Source organism: Pristiophorus japonicus, chromosome 4, assembly GCF_044704955.1.
Source record: "Pristiophorus japonicus isolate sPriJap1 chromosome 4, sPriJap1.hap1, whole genome shotgun sequence".
In the NCBI taxonomy this organism is placed as follows: domain Eukaryota; kingdom Metazoa; phylum Chordata; class Chondrichthyes; family Pristiophoridae; genus Pristiophorus; species Pristiophorus japonicus.
Window position 1 is genome coordinate 177732617 of NC_091980.1, and position 25338 is coordinate 177757954.

Below are 25338 nucleotides of genomic sequence, written 5' to 3' on the forward strand. Positions count from 1 at the left end.
ATTTTTTAACGCAGTGCGTTAGTATAATCTGGAACACACTGCCTGAAAGGTTGGTGACAGAGATTCAATAGCAACTTTCAAAAGAGATTTGGATAAATACTTGAAAAGGAAACATTTGCAGGGCTATGGGAAATGAGTAGAGGATTGGGACTAAATGGATAGCTCTTTCAAAGAGTTATCAGTGGCACGACGGACTGAATGGCCTCCTTCTGTGTTGTAAGATCACTGTGCTTCGGGCTCGAAACCTGAAACAGTCTAGGTCCATCTTCTCTACAAACAATGCCACCAATTTCACCAGCAATCAGCCAGTGAGAGACTCAATTCAAACAGCCTGGACTAGTCAATGCCATTGACCTCTTGGCAAGGTGAGACACCACCAACGCTCAATCAAGCAAGACCCTGATGTGGTCTCGATGTTCTAGAGCTCACAATGTTCTGGTTTCAGGCCAAATCACACCCAACTTCACTTTTCTCCCATGGCCATTTCTACACAGCTTCTCCAATTGAGAAGAAGGAGCTGAGATTCAGTTAGAATATTGTCAGCAATGCCAGTGAGTGAGGAGCGAACAGAAGTATACTCTATTGATTTTCTATAGCCACCATCAACTAGATCATTTAGTTACTCCCATAGGTTTAAGAACTGGGCCCATTTACTTTAGAGCAGTATAGACTTAGAGGCAACTAGACAGAGTTCTATAAAATAATGAAAGGGTTGGATTGTGTACCCATTGGTAGATTATTTCAGTTTGACAAATTGGGCCAGATCAGGGGTCATACATTGAAACTACTCAAGAGCAGGAACAGACTGGATGTTGGGTGGCACTTTTTTCCCCCCCAGAGAGTAGCGAATCTCTGGAATGCGTTGGCAGTTTGTGTGGTGCTGACTCGTTGCACGCCTGGAGGGAGCTGGAACATTCTTGGCTGGGGCAGAGATGGCATCTTATAAAAGGTACGGTCTCTAAATTGTCAGACTGCTTGTCCAACATCCAGTTCTCGATGAGCAGAAATTTTCTCCAATTGAATATTGGGAAGACCGAAGCCATTGTTTTCAGTCCCCGCCACAAACTCCGTTCTGTAACAACTGACTCCATCCCTCTCCCCAACTTCTGTCTGAGGCTGAACCACACTGTTCGTAACCTTGGTGTCATATTTGACCCTGAAATGAGCTTCCAACCACATATCCGCAGCATAACCAAGACCGCCTATTTCCACCCCCATCTCCGCCCTTGCCTCAGCTCATCCGTTGCTGAAGCCCTCATCCATGCCTTTGTTACCTCTAGATTTGACTATTCCATCGCACTCCTGGCTGGCCTCCCACATTCTACCCCACGTAAACTAGAGGGGATCCAAAACTCGGCTGCCCATGTCCTAACTTGTTAGTGACCAAGAATTATTCCTTTTTAATTATTTGTCCCACTCACTCATCACCCCTGTGCTCGCTGACCTACATTGGCTTCCAGTTAAGCAACGCCTCAATTTCAAAATTCTCATCCTTATTTTCAAATCCCTCCATAGCCTCACCCCTCCCTATCTCTATCTCTATAATCTCCTCCAGCCCCACAACCACCCCCCCCAGCCTCTCCCTATCTCTGTAATCTCCTCCAGCCCCACAACCACCCCCCCAGCCTCTCCCTATCTCGGTAATTTCCTCCAGCCCCACAACCCACCCCCCCACCCCAGCCTCTCCCTATCTCTGTAATCTCCTCCAGCCCCACAACCCCTTTTACCCCCCATCCCGAGATGTCTGCGCTCCTCGAATTCTATCCTGCTGAGCATCCCTGATTGTAATCACTCAACCATTGGTGGCCATGCCTTCTGTTGCCTGGGCCCCAAGCTCTGAAACTCCCTGCCTAAACCTCTCTGCTTCCTTCAAGACGCTCCTTAAAACCTGTCTCTTTGTCCAAGCTTTTGGTCACCTGCGCTAATTTCTACTTATGCGGCTCAGTGTCAAATTTCTATCGCATAATACTCGTGAAGCGTCTTGGGACGTTTCACTACGTAAATGGCGCTATATAAATAAAAGTTGTTTTTGTTGTAAGTGATTTAACAATTAAGGTGGTCTCGGTGGACTGGTTTCCATTGCCTGAGGGGTTCGGAGTGGAATGTTCCCCCTCGGCCCGCTATTTCTTTTTCTGTTTTTATTTTGTGCCTCTCCCAGGAGGGGAGTCGGGTAATGATGCTGTGGAGCAGGCTTGATGGATCAGCTGGTCTTTTCCTGTCTGTCATTTTTGTATATTCGTAAAAGAGGACAGTGTGATTCTACTATAAATAGCTCATCCTTGGCAGCTTGGTAGAGTAGGGCATGTACTTGAATGGGTGGGATTAAGCTGAATGTCCATACAACAGCCAGCAAAGTCATCCTTAACCTGATGGCAAAATTGTGACCTTTGTCAAGGTAAGTATCTTATTGCTATCCTTGGGACACAAAGTTTGTACCTTTAGTCACTAATGGAACAATCCTCTTGAAGATGAGCAATTCAGTGAAGCAGACCATTGCACCTATTTATTGAGTTCAGGACTCTCGTCTTCCTGATGTCTCTCAATTATTTCATGGAATGACACCAGTTCTCCCCCTCTCCCCAATCATGAGTTACTCTATTCAGATACAATGGTTTGAATTCTCATTGATGGATCAACAACAACGTTTCATTCATATAGCATCTTTAACATAGTAAAAAAGTGTCTCAAGGCTTTTCACAGGAGCATTATCAAACAAAATGCTAACACCGAGTCACATAAGGAGATATTAAGACAGGGGACCAGAAGCTCGGTTTTAAGGAGTGTCTTAAAGCAGGAGAGAGAGAGGTAGAGAGGCGAAGAGTTAGGGAGGGAATTCCAGAGGATCTAGGCACCTGAAAGCACGGCTGCAAGAGGCCAGAATTGGAGGAGCACAGAGATCTTGGAGGATTTGTAAGCAATGTTCCCTCGAAGGTGCATGGACGCATACTAATCGCGTGGTCCCGCGCAGGCCACTCATCAGCTCCTGCCGCTGGAAGAGCAGCAAATTTAAAGGGACCGTGCACGGAAAATAAAATTAGAGGGAACATTGGTTGTAGGGCTGCAGGAGGTTACAGAGATTCAGCAGGTTACTGAGTCATTCCATATTCAACTGGTGGACATTGACTCCCAAATTGTAAACATTATGTGGTGTAACACATGCTGTTGTCTAGTCTCGACCACACCAATGCTCCCCCTGGCCAGCTTCCTACCTTGCACCCTCTGTAAACCTGAACTCATCCAAAACTATGCTGTCTGTATCCTAACTCGCACCAAGTCCCGTTTACCCATCATGCCTGTGTTCGCTGGCCTACATTGACTCCTGGTTCAGCAACGCCTCGATTTAAAAATTCTCATTCTTGTGGTCAAATCTCTCTATGGCTTCCCATCTTTGACCTCCTCCAGCCCTACATCCCTCCGATTTATATCACTCCACCAATGGCAGCCATGCCTTCAGCTACCTAGACCCTAAGATCTGGAATTCTCTCCCTAAACATATACACTTCTTTACCTCTCATTTCTTCTTAAAATCTACCTCATTGACCAAGCTTGTCCTAATATCTCCCTATGTGGCTCGGTGTCAAATTTTGTCTGAAAGCACTCGTGAAGCTCCTTGGGACCTTTTACTACATTTAAGGCACTATATAAATGCAAGTGGTTGTTATTTAATATAGAGATCCTATTGTAGTTGTTGAACTGTTAGTAAAATCAGCAAGTGGAACTGTCCACAAACAGCAAGGATGTAAAACAATAAATGTGCACCCACCAGCGACTATTTCCTTTTTGTCTTCATTCAGTGTTGGCAATTTGGCCATTTCACTTCCCCTCTCCTCTTCATCGTTCATCAGCTCCTCTTCGAATTGCTGCCCTCTCTTTCTAACCACTGGCTTGCTGTTCTTGATTCGCTGACTGTATATCCTGGCCAGTTGGTAGACCTTGGTCTTCATCTTCTCCGTCACCTCTCTCAGCAACTCTTCACTCTGGGCCCTTGATCCCGCCTGAGCCGCTGGTGGTCTCGTACTCGGAGCTGACTGGTCGTGCCTCTTGCGGGGTAGGTGGGAACTGGCGTGTGGCGGTGATGTGCTTTTGTTCTCTGGTTCCAAGCACTTGGGCGGTTGGATGCACAATGGTCTTTGAGACAACGGAGCAGATTTGTGGACAATCAATGGTTCTTCAGCATGGCTGCAGTTGTCGCTTTCCGACGTACTGCTTAGTCTTACTTGCAGTCCACTTTCACGAACGGACCTCGCTGGAGAAGAAATGGGCAACTCTTCCATTATGGCACTTAGATCACTATCCTCCAGAATAACCAATGGTTCATTGAAATCTAGGCCAAAAATGATTCTGCCATTGCTGAGATGTTTTATTTGGCATTGTTCAGAGTCCTCAATTTCCCTTTTATTCAGCATCTCAGACTTATGTTCAAAGACCACAGGCCCTAGTGTTATGTCGTGTTTCTGTTCTGTCCTCTTTGGAAAGTGTGCTGCAGTGTCAGACAGGTTTTCCATCTCTTGCCAGGTCTTAATCATGTCCGCAGATGATCGGAACTCGTACTCTGTAATCGGGTCCTGGGGATTGGGGCTGGCGTCCCTTGAAAATTCCAAAGGTGGACTTTCTTCAACAGGATTATTAGACTCTGGCTGTTGAGGTTCTGAAATCTGGTCTGATTCTGGGGAGGAGGAGCGAGAACCTCTTTGAGGAATTGGATTTGGAAGGTCAAGCAAAGCCCGAGATGGTGGCCCATTACTATGGGCAACAGCAGCAGTGGAAGCAGCCAATCGTCTCCTCAATGTGGCCTCCCGCAAATCTTCTTCCTTGTTTTGACTATTTAACTTGGAAATAGAGTTCCTGACCAAACCGGCTGGGATGTAGGTCAGGCTCTCTCGCCTCCTGATGCTGAAGTTGGCATCTTCATGCTCTGCATTATCATAATAACTCTTAATCTTCTCAATGAGCAGCCGATCCTGCCTGGATAATGTGGAATCTCTTCTCCTCGGGATATTCCGATCGCTCTCTGATGCCATGTCCTCCGGGCTGCTGGGGTTCAGCTCATCAAAGAGGTTCTCCTGGCTATTACTGGCTTGAAAAAGATCACTCACTTGGCAGTCGGCATTCATGTCAAACGCGCCACTGTTCCGCAAGAGTTTGTCGCTGCTCTCGAGGCTACTTTGTCTGCTCGTTGCCTTTGGTGTTGGGCAGCCGTAAGACCTGGCGTCATCAGCCACCAAACTATTGCGCCTCGATCGATTGTTCATGAAGCGCTCTGCAATGAGGCTAGCCTGCCCCAGCACCGACGGCGGAAGAATGCTGCGGGAATCTCGCTCTTGCTCTTCCTCATCTGATGACTCTTCACTGCTGAAGTGTTTGGGTTCGTCGCCAGCCTTGGTGAACGAGCACCCCATGGCAGATTGGACGGCCGCCCGCCCGGAACCACTCATTGCAACATCAACGCCCACCGGGGTTTCACCTGCCCCCTTGGGTTCCTCTGTGCTGTGTGCAGTCTCCGTGTCGGACTGGATCTCCTCAAGGGCAGACTGGCAGGCCTCAGTGACCATTTGTTGAACAGATATCGGTTCCACATCAGGAGCCACCTGAGGATTAAAAGAATATGTAGAAGGTGATTAGGGCAACAAAATATGTAACGGGGAGAACATTTTCCCCTTCCTCCAGTTTCTTTTCCCTCCCAGGATACTGACCCATAATCGGTATTTGTAGGTAAATTCACCCACCCCTTGTTTGCAGTGCAGTACTCAATGGGAGTGTGGCGTGGAGATGGGCCTACAACTCTGTCGCGCTGATCCTTCTACACACACACTTCTGATTGTGCACTGGATGAGACCATTCACACTTGCCTTCAGGAGTCTGTGGAGGCTCGGGGTAAAAGGGCGTAATGCTGGGCCTCTGGGAGCAGGTATGCGACATTGAGATGAGCACTTGGTGTAGAGTTCCACATCATACATGGGCGCAAGAGCGCTATATTTAATGTGTTGCTTAACCTGCATTGAAGCCTTTGTGTGATACCCTGCACAGTCCAGTGATAAATAAAAAGACCCAGGGGCAGATTTTCCGATGATATGTGCTTCTGTTTTCGTCCCAAAGGGACAGCGGTCAGCTCTTCTGTGAGGCCAGTCAGCTTCCAGCGCCCTGCCGGGGATTTCGGGGACGGTTTTGCGAGGGCGCGGAGCAGTACCGCCCGGAAGAACAGCGCCGGTGTCAAACGCCCCTGGTTGCGACACCGGCACACTTTTGGACTCCCGCCCGACCCATACTCCCCGCAGCGTGCCCTGCTGGGACCGCGCCCTGCTGGGACTGCCTCTGAAAACGGGCTGCCCAAACCATACCGGCTGCAGTGAGGTAAGTAATGCAACCTCAGGCAAGTCTGATTGTTTTTGCGATTTATGTTGTGGTGGCGTGGGCTATGTATTGGGAATGTTTTTGGTTTCTGTTTCTTTTCTTCCCCAGGCTTCTCCCAGAGCACTCCCAGGCCGGCTGTTAAGCTCAGGATTTTCACATGCTCAGCCAGCCTAGCACCCGAAGAGAGAAGAGAGATGTGTAATGCCTCCCTTAGCGCTCCGCCCCACGCTCAGGGCCCAGCTGCCCAATTTTGAAGATTGAGGCGCAAACTGTTCTGGGGCACAGACTTTACCGCCCCGCCGCCATTACCGCCCCGAAATCAGCAAAGCCGAAAATCCAGCCCCCAGTCTTTGATAAAGCCATTCGCCATGGGGACTGAGCATGCAAACATGTGAAAAAAGAACAGGAAAGGTCCTCCTGGACCATCAAGCCTATCCTGTCCCGGTACCGTGTAAGTTACACACACCATCACTCCCTCGCCCCTATTCTCCCCCTCAATTCTCCCCCTCGCCCCCATTCATCCCCTGCCCTGCAGTAACAGAATCTCTTGGGAGAGGCAGGGTGGGAGGAGTCTCATTTGGAGCATAAACATCGGCACAGACCCAGTTGGACCAAATGGCCCGTTTCTGCACTGTAAATTCTATGTATAAAGCAAGGATGTTACCTTTATAAATCACTGGTTAGGCTCCAGCTGGAATAGTGTGTCCAATTTTGAGCACCACCCTTCAGGAACAATGTCAAGGCCTTAGAGAGGGTGCAGAGAAAATTTACTAGAATGGTACCAGGGATGAGGGACTTCAGTTATGTGGAGAGACTGGAGAAGCTGAGCTTGTTCACCCTATAAGAGGTGTTCGAAATCATGTCGGGGTTTGATAGCGTAAATCAGTGACAGAAGGGTCGGTAACCAGAGGACACAGATTTAAGATCATTGGCAAAAGCACCAGAGATGAGACAAGGAGAATTTTGTTTACTCAGTGAGTTTTGATGATTTGGAATACACTGCCTGAAAGGGTGGTAGAAACAGATTCAATAGTAATTTTCACAAGAGGATTGGATAAATACTTGAAAGGGAAACATTTGAAGGGTTATGAGGAAAGGGCCAGGGGAGTGGGACTAATTGGATAGCTCTGTAAAAGAGCCGGCACAGACACGATGGGCTGAATGGCCTCCCTCTACGCTGTATCATTCTATGATTCTATCTTGGAGGGTTGTTGGGCTGGAGGAGGTTGCAGAGACACAGAATGAGCTAGAAACTTGTTCTAGAATTCCATGACTCTCTGAAAAAAGCAGCAACTCCTGACATCTAACCTATCCTGCTCAACCTGCCTACCTACCCCTTGGACTGAGTCTAATCTCTTCATTATGTTACTGACCTCAATCATATCGACTCAAAGTCCACACTTCGAGTAAAATAAAAGGACCCAACTCTCTTAAGCCTGCCCTAATAACTAAGAGCCCTTAAACTAGATATTAATTGTCTGTCCTTCTTCTGAACCTATCCAGGGCTTCAATATACCCAATCATGTGAAGGAACCAAAACAGGAAGTAATAATAACTTCTAGATAGCTTCTGGATGCAGCCTGACCAAGGTCTCATACATGGAAAGAATTTCACTTCCTGTTTAATATTTAATTGTCCTGGAAATACTTCCTAACACCCTATTTTCTTTCACACTAACCCCATAATACTGGTCCTGGACTTTCAATGAATCATGTACTATAAACCCAAGTCCTCTAAGTTAGGCAGCACAGTGAATAGTGGATGGGGAGCAGAAAGTTGCAAAGGGACACTGATGGATTAAGTGAGTGGGCAACAATGTGGCAGATGGAGTTCAATGTGGGGAAGTGTGAGGTCATCTACTTTGGACCCAAGAAAGACAGATCAGAGTATTTTCTAAATGGTGAGCAGCTTGGAATTGTGGAGGAGCAGAGAGATTTAGGGACCCGAGTACAGACATCACTCAAAGCTGGTGGACAGGTACAAAAAATAATGTAAAAGGTTAATGGAATGTTGGCCTTTATCTCAAGGGGGCTGCAATATAAAGAGGTAAAATGATGTAACAGTTATATAAAGCTCTGGCTAGATGGCCTACTCCTGTTCCTAATTCTTATGTTCTTATGACCCCATCTGAACTATTGCATCGAGTTCTGGGCACCACGCCTCAGGAAGGATATATTGGCCTTGGAGGGGGTGCAGCACAGGTTGACCAGAATGATACCGGGGCTAAACGGATTACGTTATGAGGACAGGTTGCATAGACTTTACCTGAACTGCCTTGAGTATAGATTAAGGGGTGATCTAATTGAGGTGTTTAGGATGATTAAAGGATTTGATAGGATAAGTACGGAGAAACTATTTCCTCTGGTGGGAGAGGCCACAACAAGGGGACATAATCTTAAAAATAGAGTCAGGCCTTTCAGGGGTAGAAACATAGAAACATAAAAAATCGGTGCAGGAGTAGGCCATTCGGCCCTTCGAGCCTGCACCACCATTCAATAAGATTATGGCTGATCATCACATCAGTACCCCTTCTCTGCTTTCTCTCCATACCCCTTGATCCCTTTAGCCGTTAGGGCCATATCTAACTCCCTCTTGAATATATCCAACGAATTGGCATCAACAACTCTCTGCGGCAGAGATTCCACAGGTTAACAACTCTCTGAGTGAAGAAGTTTCTCCTCATCTCGGTCCTAAATGGCTTACCCCTTATCCTTAGACAGTGTCCCCTGGTTCTGGACTTCCCCAACATCGGGAACATTCTTCCTGCATCTAACCTGTCCAGTCCCGTCAGTATTTTATATGTTTCTATGAGATCCCCTCTCATTCTTCTGAACTCCAGTGAATACAGGCCCAGTCGATCCAGTCTCTCCTCATATGTCAGTTCTGCCATCCCTGGAATCAGTCTGGTGAACCTTCGCTGCACTCCCTCAATAGCAAGAACGTTCTTCCTCAGATTAGGAGACCAAAACTGAACACAATATTCCAGGTGAGGCCTCACCAAGGCCCTGTACAACTGCAGTAAGATCTCCTTGCTCCTAAACTCAAATCCCCTAGCTATGAAGGCCAACATGCCATTTGCCTTTTTCACCACCTGCTGTACCTGTATGCCAACTTTCAACGACTGATGTACCATGACACCCAGGTCTCGTTGCACCTCCCCTTTTCCTAATCTGCCGCCATTCAGATGATAATCTGCCTTCGTGTTTTTGCCACCAAAGTGATAACCTCACATTTATCCACATTATACTGTATCTGCCATGCATTTGTCCACTCACCTAACCTGTCCAAGTCACCCTGCAGCCTCTTAGCATCCTCCTCACAGCTCACACCACCACCCAGTTTAGTGTAATCTGCAAACTTGGAGATATTACACTCAATTCCTTCATCCAAATCATTAATGTATATTGTAAATAGCTGGGATCCCACCACTGAGCCCTGCGGCACCCCACTAGTCACTGCCTGCCATTCTGAAAAGGACCCGTTTATCCCGACTCTCTGCTTCCTGTCTGCCAACGAGTTCTCTATCCACGTCAATACATTACCCCCAATACCATGTGCTTTAATTTTGCACACCAATCTCTTGTGTGGGACCTTGTCAAAAGCCTTTTGAAAGTCCAAATACACCATATCCAATGATTCTCCCCTGTCCACTCTACTAATTACATCCTCAAAAAATTCTAGAAGATTTGTCAAGCATGATTTCCCTTTCATAAATCCATGCTGACTTGGACCGATCCTGTCACTGCTTTCCAAATGCACTGTTATTTCATCTTTAATAATTGATTCCAACATTTTCCCCACCACTTATGTCAGGCTAACCGATCTATAATTCCCCATTTTCTCTCTCCCTCCTTTCTTAAAAAGTGGTGTTACATTAGCTACCCTCCAGTCCATAGGAACTGATCCAGAGTCTATAAGACTATTGGAAAATGATCACCAATGCATCCACTATTTCTAGGGCCACTTCCTTAAGTACTCTGGGATGCAGACCATCAGGCCCTGGGGATTTATCGGCCTTCAATCCCATCAATTTCCCTAACACAATTTCCTGACTAATAAGGATTTCCTTCAGTTCCTGATGTCACAAAATGTAGTGGAATTCTGGAACTCTGTCCCCCAAAAGCTGTTGAAGTTGGGGGTCAATTGAAATTTTAAAAACTGACATTGATAAATTTTTGTTTGGCAGGGGTATTAAGGGTTATGGAACCAAGGTGTGTAGATGGAATTAAAATACAGATCAACCATGATCTAATTGAATGGTGCAAGAGGCTCTAGGGGCTGAATGGCCTCCTCATGTTCCTATGTGATAATGTCAGCAGGTGGTTGCTAATTCCAGGTAAGTCTTATCTAGTTAACACATGGAATTGTTGAATTAGCCAATGTTGCTGATCAGTAATCACCGACCCTGCTGTTAAGTACATAAATGAACATCAGGTAAAGGACAGGGTTGAGGTTGGCTGTGATGTCCTGTTCTTGCACTCAGTCTCTCGGCTCAAAGAAAGAGTGGCTGTTTTGGATCCCCAGCAGGTAGGAGTTAATCATTGCACTTGGTAACACTCTTGTCTCTGAGTCAGAAGGTCGTGGGTTCAAGTCCCACTCCTGAGACTTGAGCACAAAATCCTGGCTGAAACTCCCAGTGCAGTACTGAGGGAGTGCTGCACTGTTGGTGATGCCATCTTTTGGATGAGACATTTAAACATCTTCCCTCTCATGTAAAAAATCCTATGACAACATTCGGATAAGGATTGCCTGGCCAATATTTATCACAAACAAATTATCTGGTCATTATCATATTGCTATACAGAAATTGGCTGCTGTGTTTCCTACATTACAACAGTGACTACACTTCAAAAGTACTTCATTGGCTGTGAAGTCCTGAGGTCATGAAATGCAGGATGTTAAAGCAAGTCTCTCATTTTCTTTTGGAAAATGGTTCGCTCTCCTCCTCTCCCGAGGATAGTGATTCATGCACGGTGCCCCAGGGCATCATCAGGAACCTTCCAGCAGCTTGCCCAGCTGTCCCAGTCACTTCAGGACTGTCCAGCTATTCGATCCTGGGAGTCGCATCACCGGACCTCCAAAGACACTCCAGCACAGGTCACACGATAGCAACAGTGGCTGACATTCTTTCCCCGCCCCTAGCCTCGAACCTTCTGGACCAAACTTAGCAGGCCTACACCTGCCCCCAGTGAGGTCAGCGTGCTTAGGTTATGAAGGGTGCTCTATAATATGAGTTCCTTCTTTTTAAGAAGTGGGGTTAGCGCTCCAATTTAACGTACGTACCTCTTCGGAGACATTGGTGTCGAAGTCCCAGCCGCGGCGTTTCTCTGCATTGCCAGACGGCTGGCTGTTTTGCCGCTTGAAACCCTTGGCATCCTGAAGCTCCAGCGGATCCTCAGTCTGGTGGAAGACACCATATAGAGAGATGAGCAAGAGGCTTGGAGTTGTGGGTAATGACCCAAGGCAGAAAGACACCAAAGTTGCCAGGGACCTTCACTTCTCTCCACCCATCCCCAAACCCCCCACCCCCCCTCAGAATCCAAAACACTGGTTCAGCATCCTCTCTGACGTGAGTCTTAGCTCTGGGCCCCCTCCTATAATGCTAGTTGTGTCCCCGATCGATGCTGATGAGCTAAACCCAATGATTCAATTGTCTTGTTAGAAGCAGGTTAGAGATTAACAGCACTGAGTTAGCACCTCCAAACATGCAAATACCGACAAGATTACAGCAACACTACAAGTAACTTGACTGGGCTAGAGATTGCATCATATCGAAGGTCTTTATCGAGAACACTTGGTCCATGGGATCTCCTGGACTGGTTTCAAATTGCCTGAGGGGGTTGGGAAGGAATTTCCCAGAGTATTTTTCCCCTTTATTGGCCCTGGAATCTTTTTCCTGACCATTAATTTTGCATGTCTGTAACTTAGAGCCCAGTATGGAGTGAGCTGGTAACAAATTAAGGACATAGAAAACCAAGACTTGGTGAGAGCAGGAATTTAGTACAGAGGGGAAGGAGGTGCTAAATAAACTAGCCAATATTAAATGCAAGTAATCTAAACTTTAATGTAAAACAAACTAATGAAACCTAACTAACTAAACCAGTATGACAAGGTTTAAGATCTAAATAGAAAGGGAACAGGCCGGTACAAAAACTAGGCGTGGAAACACCCAGTTGAAGTGAGGTGGAAGAAGAAATTGCTACATCGAACTGTAGCGCAACAATGGGATGCTTTTAACAAAAGATTACGAAAGTACATTCCAAATGGGAGATCATTAGAGTAGCTTAAGGGTTGTGGAATGAGGGGGGAGGATAGCAAACTGGATTAAAATTTGGTTAGAAGGGAGTAAATAGAAAGTAGGAGATAAGGTAGTTTATCCAGAGTGGTTGGAAGTGGTAGTGGTGTCCTGCAAGGTTCTATTCTCTATGTAGGTCAATGATTTGGATAGAGGCCGAGACAGAACAGAGTTGAAATTTACAGATGATATCAAAATAGGTGGTTTTGTTAATTCTTTAGAAGACCAAAGGAAATTGCAATAGGTTAATTTTGACGAAGGAGGAATATGCTTAAAAGTGGCAGATGGAATTCAACGGCAATAAATGCGAGGTGATGTATTTGGTAAAAACAATAGCAGCAGTAATTGTACCCTGAATGAGAGCAAGTTTGGTGTTCTGGCACAGGAGAGAGATTTGGGGGTTCAGGTTGACAGGACATTAAAGGCAGTGCCTCAGGTTGATAAGGCTGTAAAAAAAAAAAGCTAATGAAATTCTAGGTTTTATCACAAGAAGTATAGAATATAAAAGCCGAGATGAGCCTATATAAATCTCAGTTCGAGTACAGTGTGCAGTATTGGGCTCCACACTGTAGGAAGGATACTGAACCTTTAGAGAGGTACAATGCAGATTGACTGGGATGCTGCCTGGTATGGGGAAGTACAAATATGAAAGAAGACTTCAAAAAATTGGGGCTTTTTTCATTAGAACAATGCAGATTGCAGGGAGATACGATAGAAGAATTACAATTAGGAAAGGATGGGACAGGGTAGATGGAAGCAAACTGCTTTAATTAGTTAATGGGGCGAGAATGAGAAGCCACTGATACAAGATTAAATATAAGAGAAGGGCAAGAGAAACTTCTTCACAAAGAGTTCTGTAGCTGCAGAATTCACTTCCAGGGTTAATGATTGAGGCAGAAACAACATTAACATTCAAGATTTGATTGGCTAGGGCAATGACAGGATATGGGAACAGGGTGGGTAAAAGTGATTAGGACTATTTGGTTGAATGGGGGTAAACGCTGACACGGACTGATTGGGTGAATAGTCGGTTTCTGTGTTGTGACTTCTATGTATTTGAAAATAGGTTTTATTACTGGGGGTCCAGGTGGTGCAGTCGGTTAGATTTTAAGGAGCATCTTGAAGGAGGAAAGAGAGGTAGAGAGTGGAGAGGTTTAGGGAGGGAGTTCCAGAGCTTGGGGTCCAGGCAACAGAAGGCACATATTTATATTTCCCCATACCAGTCAGCAACCCAGTCAATCTGCATTGTACCCTCTCTAAAGACTCACCTCTGGATCCTGGCTTCATATCTAGTCCACACTGATGAAATAAAAGACACTGTCTTACACCAAATGAGTTTAGGCAGTCTACATCCTCTAATTCTGCCCTCCTGAGCATCCCTGATTGTAATCGCTCAACCATTGGTGGCTGTGCCTTCTGTTGCCTGGGCCCCAAGCTCTGGAATTCCTTCCCTAAACCTCTCTATCCTCCTGCAAGACACTCCTTAAAACCTACCTCTTTGACCTGAGCTAATTTCTACTAATGCGGCTTGGTGTCAAATTTTTATTGCATAATACTCCTGTGAAGCGCCTTGGGACATTTCACTACGTTAAAGGCGCTATATAATACAAGTTGTTTATGGTATGGGCCATAGCACAATGCCACCTCCAATTTGGCGCCAATTTGGGAATCTCGAGCCACAAGCTGGTGCCCGAATGGGAAGAAGTCACTCCCGTGAGTTGGGGTGGACGCTTGAGGTTTGCGGGGGGGGGGGGGAAGGAGGAAGCTCTTTGTTGGAGCATGGGGTTGGGGTGGGGGGGGCTTTACTCTTCACCTAACTGGGCTACACCTGACCTGAAGTGTTTGATGCCAACACATGGTGCTCAGAATCAAAAAGTGGTCCATTCCTCACCCAGATAGGCACAGAATCTATATCAATCCATTGCGTAACTCTACTGGAATCCAAATCCAAAAAGTCAGAACTTCAAATGCTAAACTTTTTACCATCAAACAACTTCTCCCAGCCTTGTCCAGACAGACTCCTCTGCCGATTGGCACAACAATTGATGGTGGAGTACTGTACTTACTAATGTAAGGAATGCCACTGCTGTGGATTGGAAGGTGTCACCATTTTAGGTACCCAGTGTAAGCATCAAGCACTCACAGGACAAGTACGTCCCAAGTTAGATGCAGAGTAAAGCTAATTTTACACTGCTGCACCAAGCACTCCCAGGGCAGGTACAACACGGGTTAGATACACGGTAAAGTTCCCTCTATACTGTCCGATCAAACACTCCCAGGGCAGGTACAGCATGGGTTAGATACACGGTAAAGTTCCCTCTACACTGTCCCATCAAACACTCCCAGGGCAGGTACAGCATGGGTTAGATACAGGGTAAAACTCCCTCTACACTGTCCCATCAAACACTCCCAGAGCAGGTACAGCATGGGTTAGATACAGGGTAAAACTCCCTCTACACTGTCCCATCAAACACTCCCAGAACAGGTACAGCATGGGTTTGATACAGGATAAAGCTCCCTATACACTGTTCCATCAAACACTTCCCAGTCAGGTGCAGTACTAGTTATATTCAGAGTAAATGCTGCCTGTCCCAACAATATTGTCCCAACAATATGCCTTAACCCCTTAAAATGGCTGATTTACTACACAGGCTAACATTTTGATTCTCTACTGTAGCTACCCTTGTGGTCTCTGAGTTAAAATGATGCATCAGTGTCAACATATGCCAAATTACAGTCAGATTGGTGCCACAGAGTTAAGCCTACTGACAACTGGGTTGAAACTGCCCATGCTCACCTCACATAGAACACCCAGAGCCAGCAGAGAGAAGAGCCAACTATCTGAGTCTGGGCTAGCTTTGAACCAGGAGTAAAATAATGTTTTCTGATTCATTCAGCCCCCTGACCAAACACTGAATTGATACCCAAATGTGAGGACATCAGAACATAAGAATATAAGAACATAAGAATTAGAAACAGGAGTAGGCCATCTAGCCCCTCGAGCCTGCTCCGCCATTCAACAAGATCATGGCTGATCTGGCCGTGGACTCAGCTCCACTTACCCGCCCGCTCCCCGTAACCCTTAATTCCCTTATTGGTTAAAAATCTATCTATCTGTGATTTGAATTCAATGAGCTAGCCTCAACTGCTTCCTTGGGCAGAGAATTCCACAGATTCACAACCCTCTGGGAGAAGAAATTCCTTCTCAACTCGGTTTTAAATTGGCTCCCCCGTATTTTGAGGCTGTGCCCCCTAGTTCTAGTCTCCCCGACCAGTGGAAATAACTTTTCTGCCTCTATCTTGTCTATCCCTTTCATTATTTTAAATGTTTCTATAAGATCCCCCCTCATCCTTCTGAACTCTAATGAGTAAAGACCCAGTCCATTCAATCTATCATCATAAGGTAACCCCCTCATCTCCGGAATCAGCCTAGTGAATCATCTCTGTACCCCCTCCAAAGCTAGTATATCCTTTCTTAAGTAAGGTGACCAAAACTGCATGCAGTACTCCAGGTGCAGCCTCACCAATACCCTATACAGTTATACTTGCCTTTCCTGTTGATTGTGATTGACCTGGATTGAGTAAAAAATAAACCAGCAAACCCAAAGAAGCAATATCACATGACCAGACCTGGTTTCAGGCCCTAATGACAACATATATTCATAATCAGTCAACTGAATCAGCTTCTATCATCCGTTCACGGGTTATTGGCATCTACTGATTAAGGTATCCAGGCATGCAATTCTGCTGAATGATCCAATGCATTCCTCGTCAAAGCAATCAGAGCCCCAGAGCATGCTGGGATAGCGGTAGCAAACACAAATGGCAGGTGTTAAAAAGTTAGTGGTGCAGCCACTTTGAGCTGGTTCAAACCAGCGGAGCAGGCGGCCAAGCCTCTTTCCATGCGAAGGCGAACAGAGAGAGAGAGAGTCAGAAATAGAGGCGCTCACCATGGAGAACTTAGCAGAAAGCAAAGCCCTGGCTCTATAGTGCCAACAGGAGATGGCAGCCAGCAGTGAACTGGCAAAATCGGCTACCTGGTCGCCCTCTATCATTAATTCCTCTTCTGGCTCCACGCCTCCTTGGACAAGCTCAGTACCTCTCGCCGTTTCATCCGAGTCACTTGCATTCAGGAGGTCCAAGGAGTCTTTGCTATGGGTTAGGTCATCCTCATTGTCATGCCTCTCGCCCTCAGGCTCGCTTGCACTAGACCCCAGAGTACTGACACCCGATATAGAATTATTCAGGGAGTCCTTATTGCCCAGAAGCTCTCCATCACTGCCTGCGTGCTGTTTGAAGGGGTCAAATGATTTAGTCATTAGGACAAATGTGTGCCAAGCCATTCTATATCTTATAGACACTCACTGACTCCTTCCAAAAATGACCATCTACTGTGGACAATCATTGGCAAAGTTTAGACAGATTTTTCTCTTATGTGTGCTTGTGATAGCTCAGTCCTATTTAATATTATAAGCATGCCTACGCAATATTTTAGGTAGTTGGGCCAGAATATGGCCACCATAAATTGGTTGGTGCTTGGAAGCAGCCAATCTAGATAGAATATCACCCAGACGTTGAGTTCGCACCTGTATAAACAGTTTGACTTTGGGTTGCTGTCTTTCTTAGATGTCTTTAATTCCACTTAAGGAAATGTGAAAGACAGAGCCAAAAATGGGCAGTTGGAGGTGTTCTCATCCTGTGTGTCAGCCGTGGCTGTGTGGGTAACACTCTCTTCTCAACAGAAGATTGTGGGTTCAAGTCCCACCTCAGAGACTTGGTGTCCTGGTCAATCTTTATCCTACAACCAACATCACTAAGAGAGATTATCTGGTCATCATCACATTTTTGTGACCTTGCTGTGCACAAATTGGCTGCCACGTTTCCTACACTTCAATAGTGACTACATTTCAAAAGTACTTCATTGGCTGTGAAGCATTTTGAGATGGCCTGAGGTTGTGAAAGGCACTATATAAATGCAAATCTTTTATTTATTTTATTTATTTATTAATATTGACCACTATCTCAAGGGCAACGAAATATGAGCAATAAATGCCATTCTTATCCCATCTGGCCTACATGTGACTCCAGTCCCACACCAATATGGTTGACTCTTAACTGCCCTCTGAAATGGCATAGCAAGCTGCTCAGTTGTATCAAACCATTTCCTTGCCAACGATGCCCATAGCCCGAGAACGAATATTTGAAAAAAGTATAAATAATTACGGCCCACATGGATGACATAAACAAATAATAAGCATAGTTATCCTGTGATCTTCTTAAATTTCCCTTGTTTTATACCAGAGCTCTGAAGAGACTGGAGCTGTGATATCCATCTAAGCACATGGTCTTGTATATCAGGTTCACAGCTGTTTTGCCAGTGGTTGAATGGCTGGCTCAGGCTTCTGCGGGTTGCGGGACAGGGAGAGTATATTTGAAATCTGTCTTCATTGACAATACTGTTGCCAGAGGTTACCTGAAATACAGGACGAGCAGCATGACCTGCTTTTGCTAGTTCACTAATTCTCTTCTGGCTATATTGATGTACAGGCAGAAGTTAATAAAGGATCTAGGAGTTGTCTGCCTCACATAAAAGCATATAATCGAAGACATGGTTGCTTAAAGTAGTACAGATTCTTGACTGTTTTTGTTTTGAAAAAGAGGTCGAGTTACACCAGCTTTTATCAGCAATAAGCACCCAATAATCTTATTTGAGTAAATCTGTTTGTGATTTTTAGCCTGATATATATGATTTGTTGATGTTACTTGCCCATTAGTCAGAGAGCGTATTTGGAGATCCCATGTATTTCCAATACATCGTATTGAGTGTTCACTCTTTGTCTTTCAGCCAGCTAGCCCAGATTACTCCTCACACAAGGCCACGCTGTGGTTCATAAGGAGTGAGGGCTTGCCTATGTAAATGGGCAGGAGTTATACCAACATTTTGCTAGCTGGAACCCTCTAGCATTGACCCCATTGGAGTTTGTGGGGTTAGTGAGAAAGTATCTCATTTTCATGGGGCTGGTGGGCCACACACCATGAGGGGCACACCCTGGTGCTGACTCCTGCTGCTGGACACCTTTGCTTGGCCCTTATTGAGAGTGGTGGGATGGCTAGGTCTGCCCTCCCTCAGAGACCCCATGCAATGCCCCCGGCCCCCTGTGTAAGAAGGCTGATGCATAAAATTTATTGAGAAAATTAATGATCTAATCTTCAGGGGTTCAGGCAGCTTACCTGGCTTGGACTTCCTTCCCTCGCAAAGAGTAGGTCGCACCTTCGCCTTTCTGGAGGTCAGTGTCACTGGGAATAAAGGCCTCAAACCCAACCCCAGGCCAGTCATAGGCTGGGGAAGCAGTAACTCCCGGTGTATAGGGTCTGTGCCCCTAATCTCATCCCATCGACCAAGCAGGAATTCCCAACTGAGGTTGGGGCCCAGCACATCCAAGTCCTGGACTTTTCCAAGCTGTTCCAAACTAGAATCCCAGCAGAGTGGCTGATGGGATTAGGCTTCTAAATGCTCGAAAATGGACAGGGCAACGCCAATCATAGATCGCTCGCTCACACGCTACATCATACAGAACTCGAGGTAAAAGACATGACCAGCTTGATGTGCTGTCAAATACCAGCCCCTCTCGTGTTCAGATACATAGCGATTGAGCAGTGGTGCGCACTGGTCAGCTGCCTGTTCTAGCAGCAAAGGGGCCCCCGCCATTTTAACACCCCGGCCGAATTTACAATCGTTAGGCGAGCTGCGGGGAGCCAAACAGGCCTCCCGGGGCAGCTCGCTTGAAAATTGGGCCGAGCCAGCTGCCAGCATAATAAGTGGTAAGGGCAGAGGGCAGAGGGGAGAGTAGCAGAGGGCGGGGGGGGGGATTACGATCACAGAGGTAGTGCAGCAGAGGCTCATATTTCTTACTCCAGCTCCTCCAGAGCCCACAAACTAATTTGACACTTAGCTTTGGTTACATCTTTGGTTCCATCGCCCGTAGGGCTGGTCGGTGTGAGCACAATTCAGGCTCTGAGCAGTTCATACCTAAAATGGCGATCGGGGTCCCATTTACGTGGTCGGACCCCGATTGCCATAATAAAAGGGGCCTACAGCCTGAAACAGGCGGATGCTTTGGACACCTGGCGAGAGGCCTTTTTCAAAATGGAGCTGGCCGCATCGCCAGTGACGACGGGGCTGTAAGGTCGCTGACCCCAGTTTGAGGCCATTGCCCCCGTTAACACCTGGCGAGGGGAGTCAACATCCACCCCACAGGATTCGTAGAGGAGCTGAATTATCCCAAGTCAGGGTCAAACTTTGGCCTGTTATCAAGTTTCCCTGCAGAGATCTGCTGGATGTTTCGCTTAGACTTTGCTAACTGGGCGGATCCAATTAGTCACCCACAACATCGACTGTGCATGGATTTAGCATAAAATTAATAAAAACCCAACACAAACGTCTGCCGTAGACTGGAGCTTAATGGGTTGAACCCTTGTGGCAAGTGCTCACCCGATGATCATGTGGGTGGAGGCATTGAGAGGCACTGGCGTGCCACGTAACCTGGCCAAACGGTGCCAGCTCTAGCTCCAAGTGCGACCCATTCTTTGGTCTGTTGCTTAAAACCGGAGAGAGTTTGGTTCCCTCACTAATGAACAGTGTACGGGGTGGGTGGGAAAAGACTTGTAGAAGACGCCACAATATCTTTCCAGCAAAAACAGTTTTCTGATCACCTCAGTCAAACAGTCAGGATGTGGTTCAGGCCCAGGCGCCCCCTGATAACTCAGTGAAGTTATTTAGGGCATGGGCGAGCTCTGGTCGAGCTCCACTCAGCGCTAAGTTGGGCCGACGTCAGCCAAAGGCCAATGTGGCAGTGCTCCCGTTGGGCTCGGCGTGCCTCAGTTAGGAAGGCCGGCAGTGGGAGAGGGTGGGGCGTGGAACATAAGCCGAGTGTCCCCGCTCCTCATCACCGTCAGATGGCCTGTGGGCACATAGAGGTTGTCCACGATGCATTCCACGGTTGAATACTTCCAAGGTTGAATACTTCCAAGGTACTCCCCCGTCTAGGTCTGAACTCTGAAGGGCAGCTTAGGAGTCATGGACCGGCTAGGCGTCTGACTCCTATGCGAGAAGATGAGGAGGAGTGACGAAGGTTTCAATTATTGTGGAAATTATCCATTAGATGTGACAGACTCAGTTTTTAAAAAAAAAAACAAGGGTTACAATTCGATTAAAGGAGATGTTGGTCTTACCTTTAGAGTAACTGTGGAGTTCAAGGGGGCCATCACGTCAAAAGAAAGGAGTGCGGGAAAAAAGAGAGAGAGAGAATGTTAGACATCATGGAGTCAAAATTGCCCCTTCCCTTAAGGCCTGTTACCATCGAAAATCGGCGACCACGCTGCGGAGTGGAATGGCCGCCGATTTTTCGTGGAATGGCTGCCATTTTGAAAATTCCGCTCCTGTGGTAATCTGCTCCCCCCCATTACCGCTCCGCTGCTTCTGATCCATCCTAAGTACGTACCACCGACACTGCCGTGGCCGCCATCTTATTTTTTTTGTCGGTCGAATGCCATGTCGGCCCGACAATTATGCCCCCGTGTTCAGCTGGGCCACCAATAGGCAGCCTGGCACCCCCCTTTCGCTCAAGAGGCCACCACATCCACCACACCAGTAAAAACAGCTGAAACAGGGTAGGTGCGACCCGTTTCCGTCAGGGGGCAATTTCAGCTCACTCTTAAACTGGGAGTGAGGCTTGCTCAGCAAGGAGAGAGGGAACTGTAGAGGGTACAAGTGTCCTATTCGAGTTGCACAGCCAGGAGAGACTGCTGCCCACTCTCTCAGCTGGAAGACAGTGTGTCTTGCAATGGAATAGATGGAGGGGAAGCGTGGAACTAAGGGATGGGAGTAAACGATTACTTGTTAAGGAAGAAAGAACGGACTTGCATTTAAATTGCGCCTTTCTCAGGATGCTCCAAAGTGCTTTACAGCCAATTAAGTACTTTTTCAAGTGTAGTCACTTGTCATGAAGGGAATGTGGCAGTCAATTTGCGTACAGCAAGCTCCCACAAACAGCAAACATGCGATAATGACCAGCTAATCTATTTTTTAGTGATGTTGGTTGAGGGATAAATATTGCCCAAGACACTGGAGAGAATTCCCCTGCACTTCTTTGGAATAGAGCAGTGGGAATATTTTGTCCGTGGTTTCATGTCTCATTTGAAGGACGGCACCATCGACAGTGCAGCACTCACTCAGTACTGCACTGGGAATGTCAGCCTGGTCTCTGGAGTGGGACTTGAACCCACAACCTTCTGACTCAGAGGCGAGAGTGTTACCCACCGAGCCATGGCCCAATGTGAAACTAAGCAGTCGGAATGGAAGATCCCAGGCTCGAGTCCCAGTCCGTGTTCTCTCAGCCCAGGCACTAACCACGAACATCAGCACCCACTGGAAGCTGAAGGGACTCAGCCAGACCTCCCATTCCAGACCCCGATCTAGTACCTCAAGCCTCAAATAGAGGGTGCGTGAATTCAGGGCAAGGGCAGAAAAACATTCCGGAACGGAAGTGAAGGCCTATGATTCAGAAGATCATGGGTTCAAGCCCCACTCCTGTGAATGGAGCACAAAGTCTAGGCTGACACTCCAGTGCAGTACTGAGGGAGTGCTGCACTGTAAGAGGTGCCATCCCACAGCACTATTCGAAAAAGAGTAGGGAAGTTCTCCCCAGTGTCCAATATTTATCCCTCAACCAGCATCGCTAAAACAGACGATCTGGTCATTATCACATGGCTGTTTGTGGGACCTTGCTGTGCGCAAATTGGCTGCCTTTCTTTCTTTAGAGTCCATCAAGCTCATCCGACGGATAAATGCCGCTGAGGGCCACATTGGCTGTCTGTGCTCCCCTCACAGTCAAATAGTCCGTTGATATTCACAGGCTTTGATTCCAGTGGGTTGAGTTACCAGAAGTGACTAAGGAACTGTTACACAGTGATGGGTCAACACCTTCATGGAACAGAGAGGAGTGTGAGGGGTGAAATCTATTCTGTGTCAGACACTATAGATTACTTTTGATAAGAGTTAAGATACAGATCAGCCATGATCTAATTGAATGACGGAACAGTCTCGAGGGGCTGAATGGCCTCCTCCTGTTCCTATGCTCTGTATGTGTGTGTGGATTACAGGTTTGGCCGTGAAGACGCCTGTGGTTGAATACCCTTGCCAACACACTCTTGCCGGGGAGCGGTGCGGTGCTCAGAAATGAAGAATGGCCACTTGGTTAAGTACTGCCCGCATCAGAGGAGCTATTCCTCCTCGAGGGGCGGCACCTTTGGGAGCGAACCGCAGGGAGCAGGAGTGTTGTAACGTGGAGAAACTGGGCAATTATTCTTCTCCGGTGCAAATTCACTCACCGCTCTGGACGAGAGATTTCAGGATCTGTTTTGCTGGCTCTGTGAGAAAAAGAACAAAGAGGAAGTCAAAGGCAGATGATTACCGTACAAATTAATGGGGCCAGACCCTTGCATTCCTTTCATCTGGCCTGGTGTGGAGCCTCCAGGTCAGAGCACTCACGAGCTGCATTAGCAGTTGTTTCATGTTCCCTTGGCTCAGGATTGCTGACGTTTGTAGCACAATGGGTTTGCAGGGCTCTCACTTAAAAGAAAAACACTTCCAGCCCTACAACACTTTCAGATCTGCATCTTCCCAATTCTGGCCTCTTGTGCACCCCCCACTTCCTTCGTCCCATCTTTGGCGGCCCCGAGCTCTGCAATTCCCTCCCTAACCCACTTCACTTCTTTCTCTTCCTTTAAGACGCTCCTTAAAACCTACCTAAGCTTTTGGTCATGTGTCCTAATATCTCATGTGGCTCGGTGTCATATTTTGTCTGATTACGCTCCTGTGAAGCATCTTGGGACGCGTTATTACGTTAAAGGCGTTACATAAATGCAAATTATTGTTGTCCAAAGTCTGTGGAGTGCAGCTCCCTTTGCAATACGAATGTGCCACCTGTTCCTCGCATGCAGCGTGGAAAATCAAGAGGAAGGGAACTATTCTATAAATACTGTCCAGTTATGTTACAGCCCCCAAGTTTGACAGCAGGGCTGTAAAATAAATGAGGAGATGCTGCTGCTTCTGAGGTGCTGAGGGGGTTTTCAGCACACGCCTTTGGACAAGGCAGGGTTCTGGCAGCATTGGAAGCGTTGCCTCCGGAGGCACCAGCCTTTCTAGTCTGGGAAAATATTCTGAGAACTTGTCTGGCCCTTGCTCCTCAGAAGCACATGCACCTCGGCCTACCCGCGCGGGCCGACAGCCTCAGGCCTACCCGCGCGGGCCGACAGCCTCAGGTGGTCTTTGGTCCCTGCTGTCCTGGGTAATTTCCCTTTCGCTCACCCAGCTGTACCTCCCCTATCGCCACTCTCGCTAAGGTCAACGAACTCAGTCTAGCCCAGTCTATGGGTCAAATGGGGTTGAATTAAGGTCAGTGGGAGGGGTTCTTCCTGGTCCGTGTGTTCACCTTTCGCTTGTTTGGCTCCAGACTAGACCTTACCAGACTGCCTGCGGCCCCTGCGGCAGCTCAAAAATTCCTCTGTCGACTGAGTGGACAAAGACTTTTTCAATCGCTCCGGGCTGTAGCGGTACTTGGAAGGATCTAGAAAGGATCACAGCAGGAAGAGCAATCAATTACCTATCAGTCATCGGGTTGTAACCAAGATACATAGACGAGGAACAAGCAGAACCATCAGTATTTAGGAACATAGGAATTGCTCGGCACGAAAACGGCCAACGTCTATCTAGTTCACCTTGTACCATCCTGGTAGGCGCCTGATGCAACAAAAAAGCTGTTGTTGACCAATCCCAGTAATCAATCTCTATCGATCAGTCCACAACAGACCCAGACAGGAGGTGAGGAAAAGCCAGTGGTGGGAACCATAGGTCCAAAGTCACCTGCTCCTCCCAGGCCTGCTGCACTTACCACACGTCATGTCTCAAATTACTCACATACTGTATCCCAAAATGTTATATTCTGAAAGAAACCGATCTAATTTGCACTTGAGTGAATCAATGCTAATTGCTTCCACCATCTCCCTCGGGAGTCCGTTTATTAAATTAACCACTCGTTGAAATATTGTTTATGCAGATTAGTTTTGAATTTACCCGCCTTCAAGTGCAGGCCTTGTCCTCTGGATCTACTGTCCTGGACAAGGTGAAACAGCTTGTCATGGTCGACATTATCTAGTCCCTTCAGAATCCTAAAAATAGGAAACAATTGGCTCATGTGGGGATCGTCTTTTAAAGAGAAGCTGGGTCTACCGAGGGACCAAGCTCTTGGTGGAAGTTGTCCTGAGCTTGTCGCATGCAGGCAGCCCATCCATGGGCAGGGGTGGGCATTGTGTCAGCTGTGGCTCAGTGGGTAGCACCCGCGCCTCCCGAGTCAGAAGCTTGTGGGTTCAAATCCCACTCCAGAAACTTGCGCACAAAAAAAAAAATCTAGGCTGATGCTCCAGTGCAGTACTGAGGGAGTGCTGCACTGTCGGAGATGCTGTCTTTCAGATGAGACATTAAACCGAGGCCCTGCCTGCTCTCTCAGGTGGATGTAAAAGATCCCCTGCCACTATTTCAAAGAAGAGCAGGGAAGTTATCCCCGGTGTCCTGGCCAATATTTATCCCTCAATCAAAATAACAAAAACAGATTATGTGGTCATTATCACATTGC

At 47.0% G+C, this 25338-nt stretch overlaps 1 protein-coding gene across 1 annotated transcript in view; it reads right to left on the minus strand.

Annotated features, from left to right (window-relative positions):
• LOC139263178 (pleckstrin homology domain-containing family G member 3-like) overlaps nucleotides 1-25338 on the minus strand; it is a 221497-nt gene that overhangs the window by 6238 nt on the left and 189921 nt on the right. The window contains exons 14-19 of the mRNA XM_070878852.1: nucleotides 24172-24273; nucleotides 23036-23074; nucleotides 20879-20889; nucleotides 16597-16935; nucleotides 11635-11751; nucleotides 3764-5588 (exon numbers count right to left, since the gene is read on the minus strand). Coding sequence (XP_070734953.1) covers nucleotides 3764-5588; nucleotides 11635-11751; nucleotides 16597-16935; nucleotides 20879-20889; nucleotides 23036-23074; nucleotides 24172-24273 — 2433 coding nt within the window. The remainder of the gene's footprint in view (nucleotides 1-3763; nucleotides 5589-11634; nucleotides 11752-16596; nucleotides 16936-20878; nucleotides 20890-23035; nucleotides 23075-24171; nucleotides 24274-25338) is intronic.